This window comes from Thunnus thynnus, chromosome 3 (genome assembly GCF_963924715.1).
Source record: "Thunnus thynnus chromosome 3, fThuThy2.1, whole genome shotgun sequence".
Lineage (NCBI taxonomy): Eukaryota > Metazoa > Chordata > Actinopteri > Scombriformes > Scombridae > Thunnus > Thunnus thynnus.
In genome coordinates, this window is record NC_089519.1 from 26082182 (window position 1) to 26109986 (window position 27805).

At 38.1% G+C, this 27805-nt stretch overlaps 3 protein-coding genes across 10 annotated transcripts in view; all 3 read right to left on the bottom strand.

Moving 5' to 3' along the window:
- The window catches only part of marchf1 (membrane-associated ring finger (C3HC4) 1), a 37961-nt gene extending 30873 nt beyond the window's left edge, over positions 1–7088 (bottom strand). For 2 of the 4 annotated variants that reach the window (XM_067585009.1, XM_067585003.1), the window contains exons 1-2: positions 5251–5558; positions 4997–5059 (exon numbers count right to left, since the gene is read on the bottom strand). The gene's annotated coding sequence lies outside the window, so the exon portion shown is untranslated. Of the gene's footprint in view, positions 1–4996; positions 5219–5250; positions 5559–6597 lie in introns of those variants that run through there. The other 2 variants (XM_067585005.1, XM_067585004.1) reach the window with 2 other exon arrangements.
- A 1543-nt stretch (positions 7089–8631) lies between these two features.
- tmem192 (transmembrane protein 192) lies at positions 8632–24243 on the bottom strand. Of its 2 annotated transcripts, none has more exons than XM_067585010.1 (6): positions 24086–24243; positions 22242–22397; positions 20851–21112; positions 20623–20745; positions 11041–11146; positions 8632–9539 (listed from the first exon to the last, which is right to left on the bottom strand). In XM_067585010.1, exons 1-6 carry the CDS (start codon positions 24113–24115, stop codon positions 9425–9427), a joined length of 792 nt encoding a protein of 263 aa, XP_067441111.1. In that variant the 5' UTR covers positions 24116–24243; the 3' UTR covers positions 8632–9424. The 2 variants fall into 2 exon arrangements, with proteins under 2 accessions (XP_067441111.1, XP_067441112.1); XM_067585011.1 differs by having other exon boundaries at positions 22242–22394; positions 24086–24239.
- Positions 24244–24847: 604 nt separating this feature from the next.
- LOC137179922 (LIM and calponin homology domains-containing protein 1-like) overlaps positions 24848–27805 on the bottom strand; it is a 32800-nt gene continuing 29842 nt past the window's right edge. For all 4 annotated transcript variants that reach the window (XM_067585002.1, XM_067585000.1, XM_067585001.1 and 1 more), the window contains one exon: positions 24848–26975. In XM_067585002.1, the coding sequence (XP_067441103.1) occupies positions 26950–26975 (26 nt within the window). In that variant the 3' untranslated portion in view covers positions 24848–26949. The remainder of the gene's footprint in view (positions 26976–27805) is intronic.

The following is a 27805-nucleotide window of genomic DNA, read 5'->3' on the forward strand; positions in this document are numbered from 1 at the left end:
ACAAGAAAATGCTAAAATGCAAATGTTAAAACCTTCTCAACTTTCACTTAAAAATTAGAAGTAAAATGTAAACAAGGTTTTAGAAATAGAAAGAATAACAAACAGAATCAGACATCAAGAACTGGAGTATTTGAGTGGATTAAATGAGGCCTATGACTAAACGATACTGAGGAATTTATTCTAAAAGGAGGCAGATGTAGTGCTATAAAATAAGGATTCAGTCTTGAAAAGTAACAGCTGTAAACAATTCAGTGTTTAATATTATAGCTTAAAGTATTATTTTATGTGGCTCGATGAGGGTTTTTTGTTTTCTTTGCTATGTGTATATACTGTTTATCAGTAACTTCTTTCTCTTTGCTACAATTTTACTATCTTTGTTTTTTCCTTCATGGTAAAATATATAAAGATTATATGGACAGTCTTTCCCAACCAGGGTTACATACAGTATATCACAGGGCTTACTTCTGCAGTAGTAGGTATGTGGAAATATGATTTGGTAGAACATGTACACAAATATTTGTGTTTAGGAGAAAAATAAATATATAACTAGACAATGAAGATTAAAAATTATAAGTAATATACAAGCTACAATAAGATAACTGCACAAAACATGAGTCAGCTGTAGCACCTTAACACCACTGCTGTGTCTGACAGTTGATGAAAACTAGTTAGCAGACGAGTTGAAAAGTCAAAGTAGATATCTGAAAGTGATGGATAAATGACTGAAACATCCAGCTTCTCCTGCTCCACGTCGTAGTAGCACAAATGCAAACTTGACCAAACCTTAACACTGACAATTCCAGGATCACTATGTCTGGTATGAAAAAGATTATTCATAATATCATAATATAATTAATATTCATAATAACATTCAGTTTAAAATTAAATCAAAGGAGCTCACTTTAAGTATGACGGGTGGTGTTGACGAAGGGAAGCTCATCTGGTAGAGCTCTGAGGATAGGTTTGACACAAGAGATTGGACATTTATGACTTGAAGGTGTATTCAAGGCTCCATTGAATGTAGATGCTTCCATACAGGGCATGACTGGGCTCACTGTAGGGTTTGATGAAATTGATTAAAATGATGTGAATCATGTGCTACAGCCTTCACAGTCACCAGATCTTAACCCTGTTTCAGCACATATTGGAGAAACTATCTTTTGGAAGGACATTGAAGGTGTTAAGACACTTAATGTTGGGGATTTCCTTTCATCTACAACCTCTGTCTATCTGTATGTATATAAGTATTTAACGTTCGTGTGTACATACAATAACGGTCGGCTAAGTGGAAAAGAAACAGAGACATTTTATGATGCACTGTTCTTCTTAACAACTTTTATCAGAGAGGAAGTTCTTTATCAGGGGATCCTGGTCAGGAGATGATGGGAGAGGAAGAAGAAAGTGAAAATTCAGGAGGGGAGGAGAGGGTGAAGCTTCCTCTGTAGTCGTAAAGATCACAGCTACAAGAAAAAAAGGCCATGACAGCAGCTCTGTCCAACTCTTTCCTTTGGTACAGTTGTACAATCACCCAAATGACACTCGTGTCTTACATACTATAACTGACATTCACTCGCCAGTCATCCTATGCTCTGTTGCTGTGCAGTATCACGAGGGAGGGTTGAGTATTCGGATAGATTCTGGGGCTTGGTATTTGAAATGTTTACAATACCAATACAGATACGATACCTGAGATTCAGTACCGATACTGACATAATGCTTCCCACATACTGTCAGTACTCAGCGTACTACAGCAAAACTTTTACATTTTGTGCATTCCTGTGAGAGGGACGGCGCTCGCTCCATGTCGTCTCCCGACAGTTCGGTCCTCACCTGCCTGCAGTGCAACAAGACCCTCTTCTGCATGTAAACCCTGGTGCACGACGAGAAGCCATTCAACGGCCAAAGATAAGATAAGCAATGTGCAGAAATTGATTACTTTCTTTGGCATTATTTCATTTTTCTACACACCTGTTTACTTGGTGTGCATTACAACACTCAATTTCATACCTTATGTTTAGCAATGTTAACATATTCCTCTACAAAACCCCTTTTTCCATTTAACTAAAGAAGCCAATGATCATGACACTTAAATGTTATCTAAATGTGAGCAACTGCACCAGAACTTTGCCTCATTACAAAAGCCCTAACCCTAAAATTCTGATTGAAATCTGGAGCAATCTTTGTTGATTTATTTATCATTTCACTCATTTCTAAGCTAAAATTGTAAACATTCATTGGTTCCCTGCTTTTCAAATATGAGGATTTGCTGCTTTTCTGTTTTCTATCATTGTAAATTAAATTTAATATCTTTGGGTTTTGGACTGCTGGCTGGAAAAAACAAATGTTCATTTGGACTGGAAAATGTGTTGTGGTCATTATACAGACTAAAAAAATCATCAATTAATCAAAAAAATTATCAACAGAGTACTCAATAATGAAAATAAGTTAGTGAGACGGACACATTTTTGGCATTTCCGTAAAAGTAGGTTGAACACCCAACCTCATCATTACGCATCAAATATTCTGTCTTTTAGAGTGGATTAAGCTGTGCGGGGCAGCCCTGCCAAGGTACTGAAGCAGTTTAATAGGAGGTTGCCCTCTGTGTGTGTGTGTGTGTGTGTGTGTGTGTGTGTGTGTGTGCCTCTCTCGTAGGGGAGTGTTTGAGCAGGCTGGGTAATCCCTGTCAAGACGTAAAATCCCCAGGAAGAGCAAATATTACAACATGCTCTACTCAGTCACACAGAAAACCTGGTGGGGAGAATTCAGTGCGATTCACTTGTTTCTGTTTTGAAGGGGAGATAGAAAGAAACTCAGAGACACAGAGAAAACAGAAAATTTGGCAGCAGTTAGTGGGCAATGGATACCAGGTGGCTCTGAATGACAATTGGGCTGAAATTAGCATATTCAAATAGGGAAAATAAAAGTTTTTAAAAGACAATGGCAGCTGATATGCAAAGTGCAGCTCGCAGCAGAAAAAAAAAACTACATACCTCAGCAGAGTGTTTGCAGTGGGATGAATGTGTGTGTACGTGAGTGTGTGCGCTTGTAAATTGGCCAAATCCATGAGGAATCTCTGTCATTTCGAGAGACATTTTTGCAAACACTGTAAAGCAATAAAGGCAACATTTCCAAAGACATAATGACACACACACACATACACACACACACACCAGTAAAACCCACAATCAGAGAGACTCTGTCCTCTTTTGTCTATTTTTCAGGGCTAAAGAGAGCCGATGGTCCAGATGCTTGTTCAAAGTTTCTCTGACCATTTCGAGCCCCTCGGTCCATTAGTGTCCTGCTGCTTCTCTAATCCTCATTCACATGTAATGGCTGACATTTCATCTTAATGTGTTAATTCATTAGCTGGGTGCTGAATGGAGAGTCTCAGTCCACAGAGACGGCTGTAAGCAGACACGCTAATGAGTCCCCACACGTTGCAAAAGCCACCGGCAACCGCAGAGCTTAATGCCAAGTGAACAGGGTTACCTGCTGCAAGAAAATCCCCTGATGTACCACCAGCTGACAACCTGCATGAGGAGTAGGGCTGGCTATTGTTCCTTTCCAATCTAGTGAAGAAACAACACCTGAGTTTCAGACCTGATTCATTTTGACACCTCATTTTAAGAAATATAAACACATTTTCTGACAAAAAAGTTAGCAACAGAAGCCAAAGGTCTCAAATCTTAAATGTTGACTAAACACAAGCTGCCACGCAACATATTAGCCTCAACAAAATGGTCTAAAATTGGCAAGATTTTGATGTAAATCAGGAACTGTCTGATCAAAGAATCAGTAAACAAGATCATAAGTCTGACAAGAAATTCGATCCCAGCTTAGCTTTTAATACCTGACAAATTTTGATATTGCTACAAACATATTTCAGCTGTGAGGCTCTACACCTAACTGATGCACACCAAAAGTGATTGATTAAAGAATAAATAATCAAGAGAAAAGTGTTATCAAGCGTTCGATGCATGTTTTTGGTTGTAAAGTTTTCATTTCTTGTAGCTATAGACACATTTTGGTCACTACCAGAAAAGTATTCAATACACAGCCCCAACAGAAAGGCTCCAACTAACCAAATTTTTACAGACGACAATGCCCTAAAAGCAGAATTCACCGTCAAAAAACTCACTTTAAGGGTTGCTTTTAAGAAAAAAACAGAAACTCAAAGATTTATCCTTTCAAATAAAGACAGAAAGGAGCAACCAAACATCTACAAGACACTCATGCAGACAGACAGAGACGGTAGACGGCATCCCAGACAGACAGTCAGACTTCTTTGGCTATCATTAAGTCCAGCACATCTCTGGATTTTATTCAATCAAGACCCCTGCCCCAAAATTCTGGGTGCAAACACCCTCCTCCTCCACCACCACCACCAATACCATCCCACCACCCAGAAGCCCCAGATGTGTGTGTCCTCTCCGGTGCGGGGGCAGGGGACATATGACGGAGGAGGGACCTGCTACTTTCAACTCCAGCTTCTTAAATCTGTGCTCTGATGTTATTAATCAATACTGCCTCCTTCTTCCGCTCTTTAAATACAGTATATCAATCACTCACATTGTTGCACACACACACACACACACACACACACCTACATCCATGCATACACAAAATGCAGCAGCATGCAGGAGAGTGTGTGTTCAAGGGGCATTTGGAGGGTAAGGAGGGGGCTTCCTGTCACTTGAATTACCCTCTACATGTGGGGTCAATATGTGCAATGCTGAAAGTGTGTGTGCGTCTGTGTTTGTGTGTGTGTGTCAAGGGGTTGAGGTGGTGGGGGCTGCTATGGGAGCTACACCCCCCCCCCCCCACCCCCTCCTCCTCCTCTCCCTCCTCTCCAAACTGCTGCCCCCTCCCTCTAAAAGGCTGTATAAAGGAGGTGGGGGGAAGAGCACCTTTGTCACTTTGCTCTCAGTCACAGAGACAATCACACTCTCACTGGACACACAAACACTCTGGACACACACATTCCTCAGGGACATACTGATTATCTTGAGAAAAGAGGTACTTCTGTGAACTGGATTCTCCCCGCGGTGGCCCTTCTGGACTGAAAGAGACAAGGAGAAAGAGAGAACTGAACCACACTGAGCATCATCACTGCAGCCGGACTCAGAGCCAGAAGGACTCAGAGCCAAACTTTTGGGGGAAAAAAACAAACAATATCATTAACTAACAAACTGCTGCAGCTCTTCAGAAGCTAACTGAAGTCCAGACATGAAGATCTTCAACCTGGTCTACCTGCTCTTGCTGCTCGCAGCTGTTGCGGCACCGATGTCCTCTGCCAGACCAGGTAAGCATCCCGAAACTTTACTGTTCCTGAATGGCTGACAGGTGTCCTTAAAATCTTAAAACGCTCCGGTCAGCTTAAACATGTGTGAGGTCAACTGTTTAACCGCCAGTGAGCAAAGTACGTTAAACTGCAAGTAACCATGGCAACAGTAGTTAGCGTTAGCTAGTTGGTGTTAACTCTCTCTGGTGAAACAGACTTATTTTAAATACATAATATTATACGTTTTCGTTTCGTTACGTACTGACTACAAGCTTAAAAAACAGATGTGATAAATGTATAAACGAAATAATACACTCCGATTTAAAATAACGGTCGTCAATCATCATGGCGAGGTGAAATGTACGAAATCCTGAGAGAAGTATGCCGCGTTCAGGTCCTGTCCTACAGCCCGTTAATGCGATGACCGACTGGGGAAAAAAACGTTACCGTGAGCCTCATTGTTTAAAGAACTACATAAAAGTCAACAAAGAAGAGGAAAATAGCCACAAAGTCATTGTAACCAGCAGTAAAATGAATAAAATCCAATAGTAACCTAAAACAAATACTATCGATTCAGCTTGCTGACTAAAAAGGGGCTAAAATTAACGCTGTTTTTTATATTGTTGCCCAAAATCGCTATTTATATGTATCACGACAAAATAGCTATTTTAGGTTTAATATTTATTTATCTGGTGTAACAATTAATTACCTGGGAGTTACAAGTTTAATGAAAACCTTTCACTTTATTCCAATTCTGCCGACATGGCATGAAAGCAGCGAAAATTTACGCACAAAGTTAGGTGGACGGTCGGCACGTTAAGTGTAAATTATGGACTTTTACTATACTTTTATTAAATCCAGAGTCTGGCTTCAGTCGAGTAAACAACCTCTATCAGGCTAAAATTTTAATTTCGCCGACTAAAAAGGGAGATATCGTGTTGCTTTTATAACTTATGTTGCAGCAGGTGCGCTGTGGCGGTGCGCAAACTCGGGCTGGTTTGCGTTTATTTGCTCATCGGCCTTGAGGCGGACACACAAACAGCTGCTGTGACAGAGGGAGGCTTCGAGGGGCTCGCAGGTCGTGATTAGTTTAATGTGATGATGGAGAAGAGAGGATGAAGGGAGGAAGATGGGGAGGGGACGAGGGCGGAGCGCCGCCGGGGGATCGCACAGCGGCCCCGGTGAGCCCCCTTTTGTCCCCGGCTGGAAGGCTCTCCGGCGCGCCTTTGTTAATCACGGTGTTAAAACGCCATGCAAATACCCTGAGCTCTATTAACATGACATGGAGTAGCAGTGCCAAGTGTAAAGAAGCCTACCTTCAGGCGTGGGGAGCAGTTTTCTTTCAGAGGTACTCAGGAGGAGAGAGGGGGGAGGAAGAGAAGGAGTCATAAAGTCATCTGGCAGTTTATCTCTTCCTGGGCTTGGCTGGCAGTCTGTGAACCGCGGGAGTCAAAGTGGATTTATTAGGGACGTTTAAAAATAATCATGTGCTAGGTCTATGTGTCCCAGTTTATTAGAAGGGGGTCACCCTGCTGTTGGTAAATTGGTCCAAACAATAAAACCCATGAACGGTCAGTAGCCATAATTAAACTTTGTTAGTGTCAAAATTATACTTACTTGGAAAGTGGTGACTGTAGGAGATGTAGTTTTATGTTTCTGGTGCTAAATAGGCTGAATTTAATCTCCTCCATTTGGGTTTAATTAGGCCTGTCAGGTGATGCATGATGGGAGTATGCAGGGGTCCAACTGGAGACATAAATCTTGCTTTTTTTTAACATCAAAATACAGTTTTTGTAGGCTACAATAACTTTGTTAACAGCCTTCTTGTCCAGTGGTTTAATTATACATAATAAAAGTCAAAAATCTATTTCAGATTTCCTGAACATGAGGAGAAAATACCACAGACACCACTGCCCACACAGACGCTGCCTGCCTCTGCACTCCAGAGTACCCTTCCCCTAAGGTAAGAGACACGCGAACAACAAAGTGCACACATGTGTTTTCATACATGTGTTTTCTGTGTAGTGGAGGTTATGAGCCCAGCTGTGTGATACACGAGGACAAAACCGGGTTACAGAGCCGGCAGGTGGCACTTAAGAGGGTGTGTGTGATTAGTGGCAGAGGTGTGTATTCACACAGAACAGGAGTCCAGGCATAAATTTCACTAACGATGAAGAGGAAGGCTTTATTGCCACGAGGAGTGTTTGGAGAAAGAAGGGGGGAGTTTTAGCTCTTAATTTGACTCCTGTACATGCACACTTACTCAGCTGTTGTTTAAGTTTTTAGTCTGATCTAGCAGGTCACTAAATTGTGTTTTTCTATTACAGGTTGAAGCACAGGAATGAGGGTGACCAAAGGAGAGAGATATGAACATGAAGCAACTGCAGCGTGTGGCCCAAACATCATGGATGGATCCCAACTCCAAGACATAGACTAGATGAGGAAGAGGAGGAAAAAGACTGTGGGACACCATGAAAATGCCACCCAAAGACAGTTCATATAGCTGTTTCTACACACAATCTGCAGAAAAAAAAACTACAAGCAGCTTCAGCTTGTGCATAACTGACTTTTCATTCCTAACAAAGAAAAATATAAATCCTGAAATGTTATTGTACGAAGTTATTGTGGCGCACCTACAGATTTGTCCAGCTGCAAGCACCTTCCCTCTTCGTCTTCAAACGCCAATAATCAGAGGGAGCTAAAAAAAACATCTGTCTTTAAGTATGTTACACACTCGACTTAAAAGCTACGGACCAAAGAGCTGTAAACATGTTAGTTAATGCAGCTATGATGAACAGCATTCCCATACAATTCCTACAGAGTGTTTATAATGCATGTATGCACTTCAAATGTTTATTGAATAACGTTTTAAACTTTTTAATAAAAAATGTATAAGTGTAGTGTTTTGTTTTTTCTCTGTGAGATTCTACTTGTGTCTTTGTGTGTTAAAATATAATCCCAAATAAATGTGGCAAAAAGGTTAGAAAAGAGGAAAAGTCAAGACTTCATTTACATTTTGTATAATTTAATAGCAGATTAAGAACATATCATTATATAAACTTAAAAGTCACAGATCAAAAAGGGTTCGAGATACCTGCCGATACCTCTGGTTAACTCAGGGGCTCCCAGCAGAAGCCACATGGGAAAGGAGTCGTAAATGCGGCGCTCCCTGTGGAGTTACGGACGCCAGAGCATAAAGGAATCACAATGGGGAACAAACACCAAGGGCTCAAATGACGACCTCGATATTTCGTTAACGTAGATTCCCGTGACTGTTGAAATTTAACACAGATGAGGTGAGGCGGGAAAAGGTTTTCACACCAGCGTATGTTGACACTGCAGTGTTTTCATTTGTTTGTGCTCTTTTTTTTTTAAGCTTTTTCGGCACATTATACAAAAAGTGTGAGTAAAAGTAGCTCTCATTCTGAAAAAGGCTCAAAAATAAATTCAAATAACAAAACAATAGAAGATTTAAGATTTATTGGAATCAAATCGCAAATAAACACACTCGGTGATTTCACAGATAGAAAAAACTCGACAAATAAAGCCTTTACACATGCACGTACACACATTCAGACAGATAAAATAGCACTTGCAGACATTTTACAACGTTATTTGATCTCTTTCTTTCTCTCTGGCTGACCCTGATAGCCTTTCTCTCCCGTATCTCCTACTCCTTCAGTTCCTCCTCAGTGCAGATGATCTCTAAAACAATTTCGCCTCCTCTGTTTCTCACAGTAACACAAGCAGCAGCATACGTGGGTCACTTGGGGTCGTAACACAGTGATAAAAACCCCTCACCTCTGATCTGTGACCCATGACTCCTCTCCTCCTCCTCCTCCTCCTCCCACCTTGATTCTTTAACTGTCCTCCACTTTCAGCTCACCTCCTCCTGCGTTATCTGTCCATCTCAGGTGAGGATGCCTCCCGTCTCTGTCTGTGCGTACAGGTGCTTGCGTGTACACAGGGATTTCCTTACTTTTAGTCTTTACTCCAGTGCTTCTTCTTCTTCTTCTCTCTTTAGTCCCCTCTTTCAAACTCACAGATCCCGTCACTCTCTCTCTTTTGTGTTTTCTTTGGAGAACCGGGTGTTAAAATCATCAAGCTCTTTCTCCAAAGAGGGAGGAGGAGGTCAGACCGTGGTCAGTGCTGAGCAGTGAGGTTGAGCAGCCTCTTGCTCAGTAAGGTGTTGTGCTGTTTCAGGTACTCTATCAGGTCGGCCTGTTTCTCCACCACCTCTTCCAGATTGGAGCCCTCTCTGTGACACAAAAAAAAAGCACAAAAGCCCTTTATAGACTTCATGGATGGAATCTGTAACATTGCTGGATTCATGTGATATTCTTTTTCTTTCATTACTGTAAACAAATCCCAAGAAAAAACAATAATCCTGCTATTGTCTGTGTATTCAAAGCCTGATTCTTCCTCGCCATAGACTTCCAATTTGTGGCATCGACAAACTTAACTCCTTTGTACAGAAGGTCAGATTTCTTGAGTTGTATCCCTTCCATTGAAGCGTTCAGATGACACTCTGGTAGATTTGATCTACTCATCAGAGGCTCATTCAAGTAACTCAACCTGCAGCCAGTGTTCACCTGTTACAGATATGGCTGTGCCTCAAGTTTCCAGCAGATCATTGATTACTAAGTAGCATTGTGATAGTGGGAAACATGGCATCAGAACTAAGTGATCTGAGCATCAAATCATGGCTACACTAATGGTTTCTAAGGGGACAGTGCATGGAAGTCTAAAACGCTTTGCAGAAGCTGGATCAGTTGTATCCAAAGCACAATCAGGTTGACCAAAAGTGACCTCACCATCAGAAGATCAATACATCAAACTTAGTTCCCTGAGAGAGAGAAAAGTAACTTCATCACAGATACAGAATTTGCTAAATAAAGAACGCAAGACTCCAATCAGCTAAAATAATGTCAAAAGAAGGCTGTGTCTCAGAGGACGAGTAGCAGTTTCTAAACCACTTCTCAAGAGGGGAAACAAGGCCAAGAAATACCAGCACTGCATAGTGGATGACTGGATAAAAGTCCTATTCACTGATGAGACTTATGGCAGTAACAGAAGGGTGTATGTAAGGAGACGAACAGGAGAGAGAATGATATCGAACAGACAGTGAAACATGGTGGTGGGAATATGTTTTACCTACTCCAGAGTTGGACATCTGCATCTCCCTGGAGGAGGATTCATACTGCAGCAGGATATTGACCCCAAACACACCTCAAAGCTTTGCAAGAACTACTTGACTAGACCAAAGAAGACCAAGAAGTCCTGACTGTCATGAACTTTCCTCCACAGTCACCTGACCTCAACCCCACTGAACATTTATTTCACAAATCAGGCTAATTGGACTAATTCCTAATGGGTCACAAATGACGTGTATAAAGCGTTTTGCTAGATATTCACAATATAAGCAGCCAGCATGGAGCAAAGAAAACTGTACATTTAGAGACTGATGTTCTAATGATTGCTGTGATTTTATAAGGATCTTTTTGGAAAAAAAAGGATGAAAGCACATTTTTGAGACTAATCATGAGAAGTGTCTTTTTAAAACTTCAAACGGGCTCATTCACAGTATTTAGTGGTTTATGAAATACATTTTCTTTGTGCATAAGAGGAGAAATGACAAAAGAAGCATCTCTCCCTGTTTATTTCACCTTTATGTTAATGCTGTGGCATGAAATTCAGACTTCAAACATAAAGCCGACACGTATTTTGTGTGTGTGTGTGTCTCTGTGAAATCTGCGTACCTGAAGCCAGTCTCAGTCGGCAGGCTTGTGATACTGTAGTTGTGTGAAACTTCTTCTTGGCTCACGTCCGGTGCGGCTCGCTCTCTGTTGAACCGCATCACTTGGACTGGAAACACAGACAATTCAAATCTTCAGTTACTTTTCTAATTAAAACCATAAAATCAGTGTTTTGTTGCACAGAAAGACACACAGACATTATTGAGCAGTGAGAGCTTTCCTCCCCGACGTTAATCACTCAGGTGAGAAACGGCACACCTTTGGGTTTTTTTTACCGTTTTCCATCCCTCTCCCTCTCTTAAACACACACAGGCTGTTATATCCTGCACTTAGGCCTTATGGGCTGCCATATCCTGCACTCAAACCTCTAATTCTCACACCCTAAACATACACCTTTACACAAGGGGTGGGTTTAGCGGCGAGGTGTGGGTGTGGAGCATACAGTAGCTGTAAGAGGAGCCAGAGCCAAAATATGGGAGATGGTTTCAATCAAGATAAGGCTGCTGTGTGTGTGTGTGTGTGTGTGTGTGTGTGTGTAGGGTGAGTGTGTGAGGAAGGGCAGAGGGAGGAGCTGCCTGAGTATTGATAAGACTGAGTGTCATTAGCCAGAGGAAATTGTCAGGGAGGTTCTAAAGAGCGCTATCTTTACTTTGCTACAGTGCAGCATCTCAGCATCCACACTCACACACAATCCAAAGAAATACTGCAAATTCCTGCATAATGAGGCCCTAAATCTGCGTGTGTGTGTGTGTTTGTAATAGTAAGCAAGTATGTGAGAGAAGAGAGAGAAGGAGACATTCCAGAGAGTCAGAGAAACGAAGAGGTGGAGTACAGAAAAGAAGACGGTTAGGGACGATGTCACATATTTAAAATGAATTTCTAACGTTTTCAAAGCTCGTTATGAGGCCAAAGTCTCTTTTTAAAGGAAACAAATGTTCTTATGCACAAACATCATCATCAGAGTTAATAAATGTCCGGAAAGGATGTATTGTGCCATGCAGGAAGTATGTTATTAATGCCACAAAATGATGGATTTACGATTACAAATTTACAACTTTTATAAAAACATAATTTTTTCGAATATCCGCCACTGTTATCAGTGTTGTACATTCATTGCTTCTCATGCATTTCACTGATAAACTTGTTGTTTGTCTTTACAACCATTTTTCTCTGCTGTACTGGGTGATATTACATAAACAAACATTTATATTATCAATTGTACTATCCTAATATCTATTCTATCTATTTTCTATCTGTGGAGAAGTGTTTTAAAGCTACTGGAGTGTTTCCTTTGACTGACAATCAATTTACTAAATTCCTTAAATGTTATTTTTGAAGGCCACATTGTATTTGGGAACATTTTGAAAGATGGGAGGTTTATTAAAGTTGAGATTTGGTAAAAAGAACACATTTGATTGTAGTGAAACATCATTTAAAATAGATGCATTTATTTACTATCTATTGATTATCCTGAGACACTTTATTTTAGCAGTTTTTAGCTTCTATGCTCTGCGCCGTTGAAACAATCTGAACGAGGATCTGAGAGCAGCTGAAAGTGTTGATATATTTAAACATGAACTTAACACCGACCTCTTTAGCCTGACTTTTCATTAGCATATTTATTTTATTGTGTTTTAAAATGATTTATTCCCTCTTATATATTGTACATGTCATTCATTGTCTTTTATCTGTTTTATTCTGTTCTAATTTTATTTTAAATTTTATTGAGTTTGTTACATTTTCATCTTTGAATTGCACTAACAAATCATAAAGTTTGATGGATTTGACTGATTGATGATAATGACATTTATCTGAATAATGTGAATCTTGTTCACATCTAATGTCTAATGCTGTTAAGTCTGATGATACAGTTTATGTGTTTATGTTTTTGCTTTATAGGTTTTGGTCGGGTTTGTCTGTTTTGAGTGATCTTTGTATTTGTTATTTTTATGTGTTTTTATCCATCTTTACTGTTGTGTATCGTTTGTTTTATCACGTTTCATGCTACTATTATTGTGGCCAGCACTACGATAAGTGCTGCCATAAACTAAAATAACTTCTTGCATCTACTTCAAACTGAACAGTGAACTGTATATTGCTGTATCCTGCAAATGAACCAACATCAAAAACACACAAAAACACCACAAACAAAAGCAGTTTAAAGTTTAAAACAGTTGACTGGAAATGACTTTAAACTCAGCTCAGTGTCTCTTTCTGTTAGATTAAATGCATGTTCTGATCAGTTTAAGGTGTTAATAGCTACATATTGTTGAAGACTTTTACTCACTTAACCATAAACTAGACGCATGTCAGTAGGTCGACTAGCTAATATTAGCACAGCAAGTCATGGCCAGAGTGGCTAAAGCCAGACAGACAACTGTTACCATCCGAATGTTTTCACCACAGTATTTAATAAAAACGGTACACTGGCATGTCTCTGATGTTGACTATTGAAGGTCTGTAAATCAGGTTATTCTTACTCTGATTTCAACCTTAATTCCGCTCAGTTTACGCACATGCAACAAGCTAAATGTTGGTTTAAATACAGAAAAGGGTGACATGTTTAGTGTCAGTCAGCTTGTTCAGGAAGATCTAAAGTCTGGTGTGTAGTGCAGCGTATTACAGTAGCGGGGGGTGAAAAAAGATAAGAGATACCAGGATGGATGGATGGAAGAAGCAGTTTAAAGGAAGTGACGCATTTCACACTTCCCTGTTAGAGACACTCACACGACTGGACAGACAGTGCTCAGACCTGGTCTACGCAGATCTGAGAAGCTTCAATCACCCATCAAGAAGTGCACATTTCCAGGTGATAACAGTGAGGCTGCAGAGGTGCTAAATCCTAATGGTGCTCCCGACTATGTAGTGCTCGAATTCGAATCTGAGCAACCAGAGTGACTGATCTCCAGACTTTGAATAGAGTGAAGAGGGGCAGCGTGAACACCTTTTAGTTGCAATGTTGGACATTAAAAGCACCCGAAGTAGTGTGGAAGACTAAAATAAATCCTGCTGATGAAACAGCGTCTTGTGTAGAAGCTGCAGATGTAAGAAGAGCTTCAAAGACGAGGATCAAGGAGAAAACTGAGGAGATGTTCACACTGTACTAATCTGCAATGCTCTATAGAGAGTAAAACTTTTCAAAATTCTAGACGATATAGACGAATAAAAAAAGACTAAATTTCTGTCAAAGAAATGAACATATAATGTTGATGCTAAACTCAAATATCAACAGTAACTGGAGGCAGAATTTGCTGTCAGATTTTTACCAAAATGAGCAACTATGGATGATTAGAGCTGGTAATGTTATGTATAACTGGACTGGTAGAAAACTGTAAACTGTAGTAGAAGACACTAGATGGACTGTTCTGACTGACTGACACTTGACTCTGCAACCCTGATCCTGACCTTTTGGTTTTATGCAGGTCAGATAATGTTTGACTATGCAATGATTTTTGCATATAAGAGGGAAACAGGTTTCTAGAAAGAAGAACATTATTGCACAGTTGCTAAAGGATCATTTAAAGTCCTCATTTAGTTACTACTAACTTATTAATATTGTGGCAGTAAAGTGTAAGTTTTTCCTAACAAAGCAAGTTTCTAAAGACGAATTAAATAAAAACATCAATCTGTTAAGCAGATAATAAATTATGCTGAGTCTCCAGATCAAAAACAAAGCAGCAGTAACCAGTTTTAATGCTGGTGAAACATGTTTATAATTAGACCTTATTAAAGGGTCTGGTATAGTGATGTACATGAAGTAGGGACTCATTATAATTCTATATAATTTTCCCTCTATATAGTCATATTGTGACAAACTTCTCATATCAAGGTATCAAAGATCACAGTTGTCATGTCTGAATAACCTTAAGGGAGTTTTTTTGTTTAAGGGAGAGTTTAAAAAACTTTATACTCTCAAGGATGAACATGACATAAACTTTTCAGAAAACGATATCGAGAAGTATATACCGTTAAAATATCAATATTAAGATTAGAGCTGAAACAACTAGTCGACTGACAGAAAACTTGCAAAAATATGATTATCAGTTTATAATTACAACACATTTTTGAGCCAAAATGTCTAAAAATCCACTGGTTGCAGCTTCTATAGTGTGAATATTCACAATTTTCTTAGTCTCCTGTATGGTGGCACATTTCTGGCCCATTTGGTGACCCCCCCCAAAAACAGAAAGACGCCGCAAATCTAGAACACAAACACATGTTTTGTATCGCAGCACATTTCTGTATTAGCCGTGTTTTTCTCTAAATGCTGTCATGTTTTATCAACCTGGTGACGATGTTTTCTTCATTTTCTTCTGTTTTGTCTACTTGCGTGTATTTTCTAGTTGCAGTATGTTGAGCTCTCAGGGCCACCATACCTACTATGATAGAAAACTACTTTTTTGTTTTTTGGTTTTCAACTTGTGCTCATTTACAGCATTTTATAAGCCAATATTTTATCGACATTTATGAAACATCCAACACTTTATAGACCAAACAATTAAAATAATTGGCAGACGGTAATACAAATAATCATTAGAGGTCTAATTGAGGTAATGCTGTGATAATTATTGTGATATTAACTTTGTACATTTTGCCCTACAGTTATGTAACAGTGGTGGACAGAGACAACCAGGTATTTATAACCAATACAATTATACGATATGATGTTCAAATGTGCATTAATCGTCTCTTACATGAGTCTTATATACCTCTCATGTCGTCCACAGGTTTGTGTGTGAGAAGGGTACAGTGTAGGTATCTGTGTCGGTGTGTGTGTGTGTGTGTGTTAACCTCGTGCCCTGCAGTGCTTACGCTAAGTTCTGGCCAGGCAGAGCAGAGAGATGTATTCTAAGTTAAGCCTTTGAAGGCCAAGGCACGGCTTTGATGTGCATGGAGGTCTATAGAGGAGAGTGTATTCATGTTAAAATGAGAGGCAGAAACATACAGCAAACCTCAAAGACACACACACACACACACATATACATGCACTTACAATCAGCACGCACTTCAAAGAGAAGTTGAACGAGGCCTTCCTGTATGGACTTCATAGCTGCAGGCATTATATAGCTCTCCTTCACTCTGCCTCCCCCAAGAGGAGAAGTTTAGTTTTCTCCTCATGAACTCATGGATGTCGCTCCTGACGGTTCATTAGTGACAGCGATGTGTGTTTGTGCTTTAAAAGGTTTGCCCTGCGAGGCGTCGCTCAGTTTGTGTTGTGCCTGACCGCACTGATCTGAACTGGAATGCGGCCGGTGATCACAGATACCCCCCTTCACACACACACACTGGATCACCCTGACTGTAAACACCGGGACAATGTGTGTGTGTGTGTGTGTGTGTGTGTGTGTGTGTGTGTGTGTTTCCCTGTGTTTGGGTGGAGTGGGTTGAGGGCTACCCTTTGGCTAAGCTAAATCCTAATGCCTCTTATCTTCTCTCTTTGCCTCTCTGGTATCTTGATCCTTAATATGTGCCCTTCAGCTGCCAAACACACCTTTAATATGGATTTCCTTTCAATAAAGATTCTTCAATATCAATATCCTCTGATACAGCATCTTTAACAGCAGTTTTCCCTTACATAGTTAGTGAAATGCTAATGTATCAGCCTTCATCCAATATTCTGGGAAATATACTAATATCTATTATTTACTGTAATGCTGTGTTAATGTTTTTTAAATATTAGGAATTGCAATAAACACGTTTTAGTGTCTAAGTTAAAAATACATGAGCTGGGTTTTGAAGTCATATTTGTCACATAATGATTTCTGTAGAGCTGAAACCATCAGTCTATTAGTCAATTAGCTGATCGACAGAAAGTTAATAAGAAAAATAATCACCAGATTAATCAGTAATGAAGATAACCGTTAGTTGCAGCTCTGGATTTCTGAAATACTTTTGTTAATTTCAGTATCAATAACCAAAATGATACTTTTATACCAGACTGTAAGGAGTTTAAACATGTTATTCAAACTCTTTTTTCAATTAAATAAAAAAGTCAAACTTCTCTAAAATATCTTAGTTGAACAAAACAGCTGTGAAAAGAACTTTGCCATAATAAAATACAGTGTAAAATTAGCAAAATGATGTACTTGATTGGAGTTTGTATTTGCCATGCAGTCCAATAAAATAGCCCACTGAGATTTAACTGGGATTTTCCATTCCGAAATAGACTAACTTTGACTTATATTTTAATATTTTACAACTCTATTGCAGGAAAACATCCCGATAGAGCAGTGAGGTGCATCTTCTCTAGGTTTTTTTGTTGTTTTTAATTTGTGGCAAAGGTGCATTTTCGTAATTTTTTGTAAAATCGAGGAATCCTCGACCCACAGGAGTAGCCAACAAACAGATTTCATCAATGAGACAACATGTAGGAGATTTCATGTTTACTAATACATGAATAAAACTAAATAAGAATGCTTCATTATTAAACTATTACAGGCCCAACACTGAATTCACACTTACACAGACTAGAAACAAACAGCAAATCTTCACATTAGAGAAGCTGGATCCATCAAATATTTGGCAATTTTGTTTGATAAATGACTGAAACGATTAATCAATTATCAAAATAGTCGCTAATAAATTTTCTGACGACCGACTAATCAGTTAATTAACTAATTGTTGCAGCTCTACACTAGAATAATACAAGACATCAGGCTTCAGGGAATGCTCTGTCTAATTTATCCAATGCTAAATGACAGACACAAACTAAACCTGACGGCTTTAAGATGTCACCTGTCTTCATTTAGATCATGTACACAGACGGCGTCACGGCTCATAACAAATGTCTACAAATATCTAGTGTTTCTGTAAGTAAATCTGTCACATAGATTTACCATTTTGACCTTTTTTCCCTTATTAATCCTGACGTTTGATTGCTTTTCCACAGAGATGTTTGTAAAGAAGAAATAACTACAAGAACACAAAGAAATCTTTCTGGATGAATCTATTAGGTTGGATCATCCAAATGAACAACGCTAACTGGCTCCAGTACTTTTCCGCATGCTTTCGGTTGCTTTATTCTCCCTAAAGCTGTGACTTATAACTGCTAATGAAGCACAAAGCTACAGTGTGGCCATTTACGCTCCGAGCAGCGTTGCAAAGGGAGCCTTTTTTTTCCAGATAACGTTTATAACTTAAGGTCATTTTCAACAAAGCTGAAGAAAAACACCGGAGTTAATTTAAACTTAACTGATTCGTTCCCGAGCCACATGGTGAAGAAAAAGACAAAACAGACAGACACAGATAGACGGGTATGAGTTAGTTTGTATGGTGTCGCTATCAGAAGCTGAGAATCAGCAGATCAGCAGAGACAGAGAGGAGGAGAGAGAGCTGAATGGATGATTGTCATGCTGTCGAGTCTGAAAAGGGCAGGGCAGGTATTGTGATGCGAATGTGCTCAGATAGAGTGGGGGGTTGTGTGTGTTTGTGTGTAATGTAATCTTCAGGGTCCATCTCTTTATATACCACTACTGATATTATGACCAACATCCACAAAGAGACCGGTTGAACATTAACGACATTGCAACAGAATGTCATAAAAATACATTAAATCTGATTCCAGATTCTCAAATGTGAATATTTTCTGGTTTCTTTAGTCGTCTTTGACAGTAAATTGAATATCTTTGGGTTGTCGGGACAAAACAAGATGTTTGCGGACGTCATCTCGGGCTTTGGGAAACAATGATCGATATTTTTCACCCTTTTCTGACATTTTATGGACCAAACTACTGATTGATTCATCAAGAAAATAATTTACAGATTAATTGATAGTGAAAATAATCTTTAAGTGCAGCCCTACTCAGCATATAAACTCCAGATGTAAAGCAGCTGGAGAAATGTTTCATTTAACTGAGTTTGTCATATTGGGATCTGACACGACTGTTATCAGTATGATTCATTTCACAGACTTAAATATTTTAATGACAAGTTAGATTAAATATTTCCTTTTTAAAACCTGTTATGTCTGAGATGTAATAACCCAGTTTCATTGGCTGTTATGTCTCCTCTTTATATAATCTCTCTATCTTATGTAATATGTTTTCTCCAAATCCTGCCAAATTCAGACTAGTACAACCTGAACACGAACTTATTTAATTAAGTTTGTTTTTATTAACCATAGTGTTGAATTTTTAGATCAATATGTTTATTGGACATAAAAGAATGTGCTGTTTGGAGATATTTTTTTTTATTTTTTTTACTAGTCACAAGATACTTTTCCCAGTACGACTAGTTCATTAGTAGATCGACAGAAAATTAATCACCAACTATTTTGATAATCAAAATTCTCTTTATCCAAATGTGAATATCTATTATTATTATTATCATTATCTTCTATGATAATAAACTGAATATCTTTGGGTTGTGGTGTATTTGTTGGAACAAAAGAAGACATATTAGGTTACATCTTGGACTTTAGGAAACAGTGATCAACATTTTTCTGACATTTTATAGACCAAACAACTAACTGATTCATCGAGAAAATGATCAACAGATTAATGGACAACATTAGTACAATGAACATAAACTTGAAACCAGATGTGTTTCAAGTTACTTTTGCTGTGAAGAATTCTAAATTATTTTTTATTTTTTCTAGTTGCTGTGTTGTATGTGTATTAACATCATTTGAGTGTACTTTGGTTTATATTTTAAAAGGTATATATATGTTCTTTTATGTCTTCAGTCACTTTTCAGTGTAAATGTTTTGATTGTGAGTATTCAGGGTGGAACTATATGTGTGTTCATGCATAAATGAGCAGCTGTGTGTGTGATGAGGTGGGAACAAAGAGTTATTTTTGGCCACACGTATTTTTTTCTTTTTTGAGGGGGGAGATCAGTGTGTGTATGTTTAAAGTCTATAAATAAAAATATATAATTACGCAATAAAAACCTTTTTAACTACACAAAGGTCTGAGGTATAGTGCTGTCCTAAAAATGAGTCAATGTACAATCCCAGAGTGAAGTTAATTCACTAAATATTAAAGGACGAGTTCACAAGTTTTCAAGTCTGTCTTAAAACAACAGTCAGTTTCCCAAATGAACATTAAATGAGGTTTTTCTTGCTGTAATGATTCCTCCTGTTCATTCTGATCATTAGAAGATCCCTTCATGATGCACTTACAATGTAAGTGATGGGGGACAAACTTTCCTTGTTGTAAGAAAATGTATTTAAAAGTTTACCTGAACATTATATGAGCTTCAGCCGTTTGAGTTATTCACGTGGATATCTTCCACATTTAAAGTATTTTTAGTAAAAAAAAATCTCTTTTTGTCTCTGACAGTGTTTCCCTGTTCAGCTGGAAAGATAGTGACAAAAAGAGGGACTTTGGCACTAAAAAGACAGTAATTCATAAAGGTATTGACTTGATTTGACTCATTTGGACGTGCTGAACCCTCATATTAGCCTCAAATAAACGTTTAAATACATTTTTGCATAGAAGGAGGACTGTGGATACTTCTAATGGTCACTATAAACAAGAAGAATGATTACAGCAAGAAAAACGTGTCGATGTTAATTTGGGCACCTGACAGACTTGAAAAATTGTGAGCCTTCCCTTTAAGAAATGACAACTGACATCAGGTTACCTGTGTAATAGATCACGCACGGCAAAGACACCAAGAGCTCCAACCCCAGAACGCTGAGCAGCATGTAGGTTTGCACAGCTGGTGACATTCTAGCAGCCAGAACAACCAACACCAACACGTTTCCTACACACACAGAAACACAAACACACATTCCTTCCTTTAGCGTTGCTGCCATCTTGTGAAGAAAACTGGCCTCTACACATGCAGTACAACAACACGTGCACGTACCTGTGGAGTATACGGCAAGCGGCAGGGTCTTCAGCCCCTGCGTCTGTCTGTAGAATCGCAGGTAACCTCTGCTTCTGGCTCGACTGTGATGCTGCTGCACACTGCCGGTGAACAGCAGCACCAGCAACCATAAACACACCTTCCCGAACACGATGACGCTGTCACCGTGCACATTTCCCAAAATATTCACACATAGCTCCTCTTGGCCGAATTTCAACACACACAGCACTGCAACACACACTGACAATGCGACGTAAATGACCTGGAAAGAATAAGAGAGTAGTAGCAGTGAGACAGATGGATCAAATGTGAGAGACTTTGGAAAAGCTGCACAAACTATGAGTATTATTACACATAGAAAAAAGAAAAAAAAGAGATTACTGAGTGAATAAAAGCATTTATATTTGCTGTGTTAGTCTGATTTTCAAAAAAGGGCTGTCATGGCATTGATTTACTACGTGATTATCATGGCAACAAATATCACAATAAGGACGTCACCACAATATTAAGATTATTTCACAATAATCACCATTAAAATATCATCATATTAAACTTCATCTACTATCTTTATCTTTTTAGCTTACTGGTTAAGACGCATGTAACATAACCACAACATCTGAAATGTGATTCTGACAGTAGACCTCATATCTCTCCCCTCGTTTCCTGACATCTCTCTACTGTCGCTATGATAAAAGGCATAAAAGACCGCAAAAACATATATTTTTAAAAAGAAAAAAAAAAGTGATTAAAGGGTTTAAAGTTAAAAAGATCCTCTATATAATAAAAAGGAAAAAATCAATATAAAACTGCATTTTTTCCCCGTTATCGCATTGTAACAATATCTCTTTGAACAAAACTCATATTTTAAGGCTCTCGTATCACTAACTTTTTTCAACTTTGTTTATTTCAATATGCCAAATATCATTTGTCATTACACATGGTAATTTTTCAATAAAAATACAAACAAAAAACAAGGCCTCGAAAACTCGTCTAACAAGCATCCTAGTAGATCATCAAATATACAAATACACGCTTAGAGAATAGAAGAGAAAAAGAAAAACAGAGAAAATATTAGTGCAGTATCTTAATCTTGAATAATATTAATGTAAACAGCAGAACAGCTGGTTTGTTAAGTAAGAAACAAAAGTGTTGCCAGCGACTAACTTTTGACAGCTTCAAACATCAAGATAAATAAGAGCCACATACAATTATAAAAAGTTTCCCCATCTCAGAAACGTCTTGAGAAAATAATTAGTAGATTAATCTATAATGAAAGTAATCGTCAGTCTGTCTTTTTCAGAGTCATGTTCCTACTGAATTTGAGGAGTAATTGTAAAACTAAAGTGCATGTGAACATATTTAGTGTGTATAGATATGTGTGTGTATCTTACGTGCAGCAGCGACAGCAGGCAGGCGTGGCACGGTGTCGGTAAAGTCTGAAACTCTCTTCTGATGGCGGAGTGAAGGGCGTCAGCGGAGATCAGAGGTCCATCCACCAGAGAGTCTTCCTCCATACTCCGCGTCATATCTACTGAAGCCCCCGCCTGCTACAACAAACAGTAGATGTGAGAATATTTAACATGAGAGAAGATGAATTTACCATCTGTCAGTACTGTTTATACCGCTGCAGCTGTCCCACTATGTCTGGGTGTTATATAAACTGTGTTTTATGGAAATGTTTGATGTTTTAAGGATTTGTGCATTAGTTTAATGAATTGTCTTGATTTATTAGGTGTTTAATCAGCTGAATTGATCCAAAACAGACATTTGTGTTATTTCACTTTTATCACATCTAACATGTTGCGTTACACGAACACAATTTTTTGTATTATTATTATTATTATTATTTGCACATTGCATATACAATTTACACTATTAACATTTGCACATTCCTGGTCAATATTTTGCACATGACATTCTCTCTAATTTAAATGTGTAACAGCTTTGCTAACTTAGATATATTTTATAGAATAGATTCTGCATAAAATTTAGCTTTTAAATTGTAATTGTTTCTATCTGTTTATTTTTTGTCAAGTGGCTGCTGTAACACCTTTTTCCTCTCTATTCTTCTCTCTCTCTCTATTTATCCATCTATTTTACATATTTTTATTGTAAATTTTATATTATTCATGATTACTAGATTTTTGTGTATTTTTCGTTGTTAATCAACAAGACAAATTCCCTTTATGTACAAACCTGTTTCTGATTCTGATCCATTAACAACCTCTCAATTAATCTTCCAGACTATTTACTAATAATCAATATTGCAATATTAAACTACATATTCTGTGTAAGAGGATGATTTCTGCATATCATTCACTCCTAAAACACAATATTTAACTACCCGTAAAACATTTTAGACCTGTCGTCAACTTCAAAATGCTGATGTACTTGACAAGTCTGTCACACTGTCTTCAATATTATTGTCTCATATGTAAAGATTATGTATGGCGCTGCAACGATTTATCGATTAGTTGCCAACTATTAAATTAATCTGCCAGTATTATTATACTCAATTAATCATTTTGAGTTATTTTTTAAGAAGAAAATGTCAAACATCAGGATTCCAGCTTCTCAAATATTCATTTTTCAGGTCTCTTTAGTCCTCTATGATAATAAACTAAATATCTTTTGGTTGCAGGCAAAAGAGGACAGATGAGGATTTCACCTCAGGCAGTGATTGACATTTTTTGCCATATTTTGCAAACAACTGATCGATTAATTGAGAAAATAATCAACAGATTATTCGAAAGTAACAGCCCTACTGTCATATGATATATGTAGAGAATATATGTAGAGAAATTATCTCCCTGTACTCAGTGATATCTCATCCCCCATTAAAATACTAACATTAATTAATCGATTTATAGACAAAGAGCAGAAAAAACAACCTGTCAGTTTATATTAAATATCTGTGTATGACTGTGTGTTAGTGTCCGTAAGTGAGACGGATGTTTACTTATCTTAGTCAGCAGTGTGCATCACAACAAACGGTATTAAAAACAGGAAACAGATGAAAAACCACCGAGATAACTGATTGCACAACAGGTTTGCTTGCTAATCTGATGATCTGTTGAATTTAAGTGTTAGTAAAAGACAGAAATAAACTTATAAACATGTCTGTTTTGGATATTTAGCTGACAGCTCTAATTAGCTTCGCGGCTAATAACAGTCAGTGCGTAGCGAAATAAGCGTTGACATGGCAACCGGTTAACGTTAAATGACGTGTACATACTGCATATAACGAGGGTCCCTTTGAATCCATTTAGTTTAGAAGTTCGACGTTTTAAAAAGGAGAAAAGACAAAAAAACACATTACACAAACAAACATTAGCTTGTAGTAAAAGGGGCGGGCTGAGGTGGGCTTCCGGTGGCCCAGTTTGCTGGTCCCGTTCTCTGTTGAACTTTGGTTCCTAGCACAATAGTTCCGGCTGAGCTGCATTTTAATCAGTTTAATCAAATTTAAAAAAAATCCTCAATTAAAGTCCTATCTACACATCATTGTACTGATGATAGTATTACAATAATGTAACATAATATATAAAATAATAACACTGAAAGCACCCATTCTGCCTCAGAGTACTTTTACTTTTTACACATTATTTACATTTTGCTGATAAAACATCTGTACTTTTAATAAAGGATGAATGCAGCCTTTTATTTCATTGTACTTTCTTTGAATGCTCTCATTTTTTAAAAAATGCATTATTTACACGCTTTTTTGTGTGTTTTGTTTATAAATGTAGACAATTTTAAGCACTTTGAAAATATTTTTAAAAAGTGATATATAAATAAAGTTATTATAATTATTTTACTTGTAAAAATTGTTTCTATGTAGTGGTCATTTTACCTCAGTAAAGGATCTGAGTACTTCTTCAACTTGTTTACTATTTTAAGACATTTTTCTATACAGTCAGAGTGCATTCATCACTTCATAGCCCACTTAAAATGCATCTTAATAGTAATTTAAAAGACAAAAGTAAAACACCAGGCAACACCCCATTTAAAATATTTTATTGATAAACATACACTTGCTATAAAAGACAATGAACTGAGCACTCTATTCCTCTGAGTGATGAAGACGCATGTCAGGTGACCTCCGCTCCAGATACAAGCAATGACACAGAGAGGACAGAGAGCTCAGACTCTGGGGAGGCAACACTTGTGATAGAGGCAGACGAGGAGAGATTGTAGGACATTGTGAACTGACATAATAACTGGGAATAATTCACAAGGAAGCAGCAAATAATGTGTCATTGGTTTAGCTCATCATAGGAAGGAGTGGAAGAGGACAGCAGGTGATTAGGAGACGCTGATCCGTTTTAATATATATATATATATATATATATTTTTTGCTGGTATGGAACTGTGCTTCAAGTCAAATCACACACTGCATACATACTTATACATGCGTGATTTCTTACACATATGCACACACTCACACACTCACAAACACACACACACACACACAATGTGCCTAGACTCAGAGGTCCGTGTGAGTGTGAAATACTCCTGCACGTACACTAGCATTCATTACATAAGGCACTGATTCGGATGCAATCAACCTATGAGAGAATAAACGATGGCTAAAACATCTTAAAAGGGAAAATACTTAAAATCCAAAGAACAAGTATTATTAATAACATGCGTTCTCATTCTTGTAGAATTAATTATAAAGAAAATGTTTGTGTAGCCACAGTTAAGAGTGACTGGATAAAAAGTCAAAACGATGATGATGATGATGATGATGATGATGATGATGATGATGATGATGTACAACATATTAAAGAATACATAAAAGTTAAACTGTTGAGAAGATAAAAACCTACATCAAACTCACACGTTTCCATCTGAGTAATACTCACAATAACTTATATATGTTCTTCTTTCATGCAAAACTGTAAACACAAAACCCAAAATGAATGAGAAGGTATGAGTAAGGCATTATAATGGTCAAGCTACTTCAGGTTGTCCAACCCGAACCACATTACGTCACACTCAGTGAGTGGAGTCACATGATCAGTGCAGAAGCAGGAGTTAATGAACGGTTAATGAAACTTTGTTCAAACATTGATTCTGGGACTGATGTGTTACAGACAGTAGTGTTTAGCTCGTAGCGTAAAATATTTAGCTTGTACTGTAGTAGAACAGATTATTATTCTAGTCTTTGTGCTGAGTATGGATGTGCAAAGTCATAAACACACTTATTTCTTAAGTCCATGCTACACATATTGAAAAAAAGTGTATACATGTGTACAGTTAAAGTCCCAGTAAAATGGAAAATACATTTTACCAGATTTAATCCTGTGTCCTTGTATTAATTGTTCATTTATCTTGTTATATGCCAAATACATTTCAAAAAATCAGTATCAGAGTGTTTTTACATCAAAATCCCTCTTTTCTCTTCCTGTAAAACGGTTTCAAATATTTGATGAATCATCCTGCACTCAGGGGTGTTTACAAAATTAAACTCTGGGCGAGTAGCCACAGCTGTTATATAAAACCACACTTCACCGTTTGCGGGTCATAGTAGCTAACAGAGCAATATGGAGAGAGATAAGAGAGAGAGATGTGTGTTTGGATATCAGTGGGCTAAAACTTTGTTTTCATTTCCAAAACAATGTGTCTAATTCATTCATCTCTCCCTCTTCCTCCTCCTGATCTAACAACAAGTGAGGGAGGTGTGTGTTGAGCCAACAGTCCTCTGTAGCTATGTTTCTCTCTGCAGCTTCTTATTGCACTTAACTCTGTAAGCTCCATGCACTTTTTTGCAGTCCAATCAAATGCAAAGGGTTTGATTTAAATCTCTCTTGTAATCTGTACACCGCTCAAACATTCCATTTAACTGGGATATACATCACAGCATAGAAGCTGAAGACGCTGTAACTTCCGTTTCACTGGGACTTTAAAATGCATGTACTGTACTTGATGTGCATGTGACGTTAGTCCAGTTTTATGTTCAGTATCCATGAAGTTCCGAGGAGATTTGAGGGTTAGGGTTCCAGAATTTTCCAGACTGTGCAGGATGTCATTCAAGGTTCTAGAATGTTCTCTGTCCAATCACTGGTAGTGATGGTGGGGGTTCCGGAATATAGGTCATCATAGAGTGGTTGGCTGTCCTCTACCTGCAAACACATGACAGTGTGTTTAAAGTCTGTACAATGGTCTCCTGTCATAGCTTATTATATGGTTGTTTGATGGCCGTATCCACAGCCACACAACTGAAGGTCTATGGTTTCACACACACACACACACACTCACATCATTACCACGTATTCAGTTACTTTCATTTGCAGTCACTTAAATTACATGAGACACAATCAGTTTGTTTGGTTTAGAATGTGTTTATTAGCACATTTGACACTACACGTTTTTCTAAATGAAGCATGTACATCTATTTTACATTGTTTTGTCATATTACTATTTTGTTTAATTAAGTTATATTAATTTATATGTCTTTCTCTCCTGACTGCTGAGTTCTTCCTGGTCTGACAAAAGATGTGGCTTAGGGTGGAGCCTGGTTATATGCAGAGACCCAAGCCACGTACCAGACCAAGATCTCTGACAGCAAGGGGGGGTTGGGGTTTCTTTGTAGCGTGTTTCAGTTATTGTCTTCCCCTGTGTCTGTTTATTGGTTTGATCAGCCAGTATATATGTTTCCCTCATGTCTCATCCTGTTATATCTGTTAGTTGAGTCAACATCTCAGTTTTCAGCCGACTTATGTTTTAAGGGACTTCATTTTAAGGGCCTAATAACTTAGTTACTGACCATTTATTCGACATGCTCCCATTTTGGAGAAGCAAATGGAAGCTAAGCAATGTACTGCTATGGACCTGGGCCAGCAACAAACGTGTTTTAGCAACAGCTCCTTGGTAGAGGGGGTATGACACCATTGACATCAATACATCAATAGCTGTGTAGGATAACTTGTACTGTACGCATGATGATGATGAT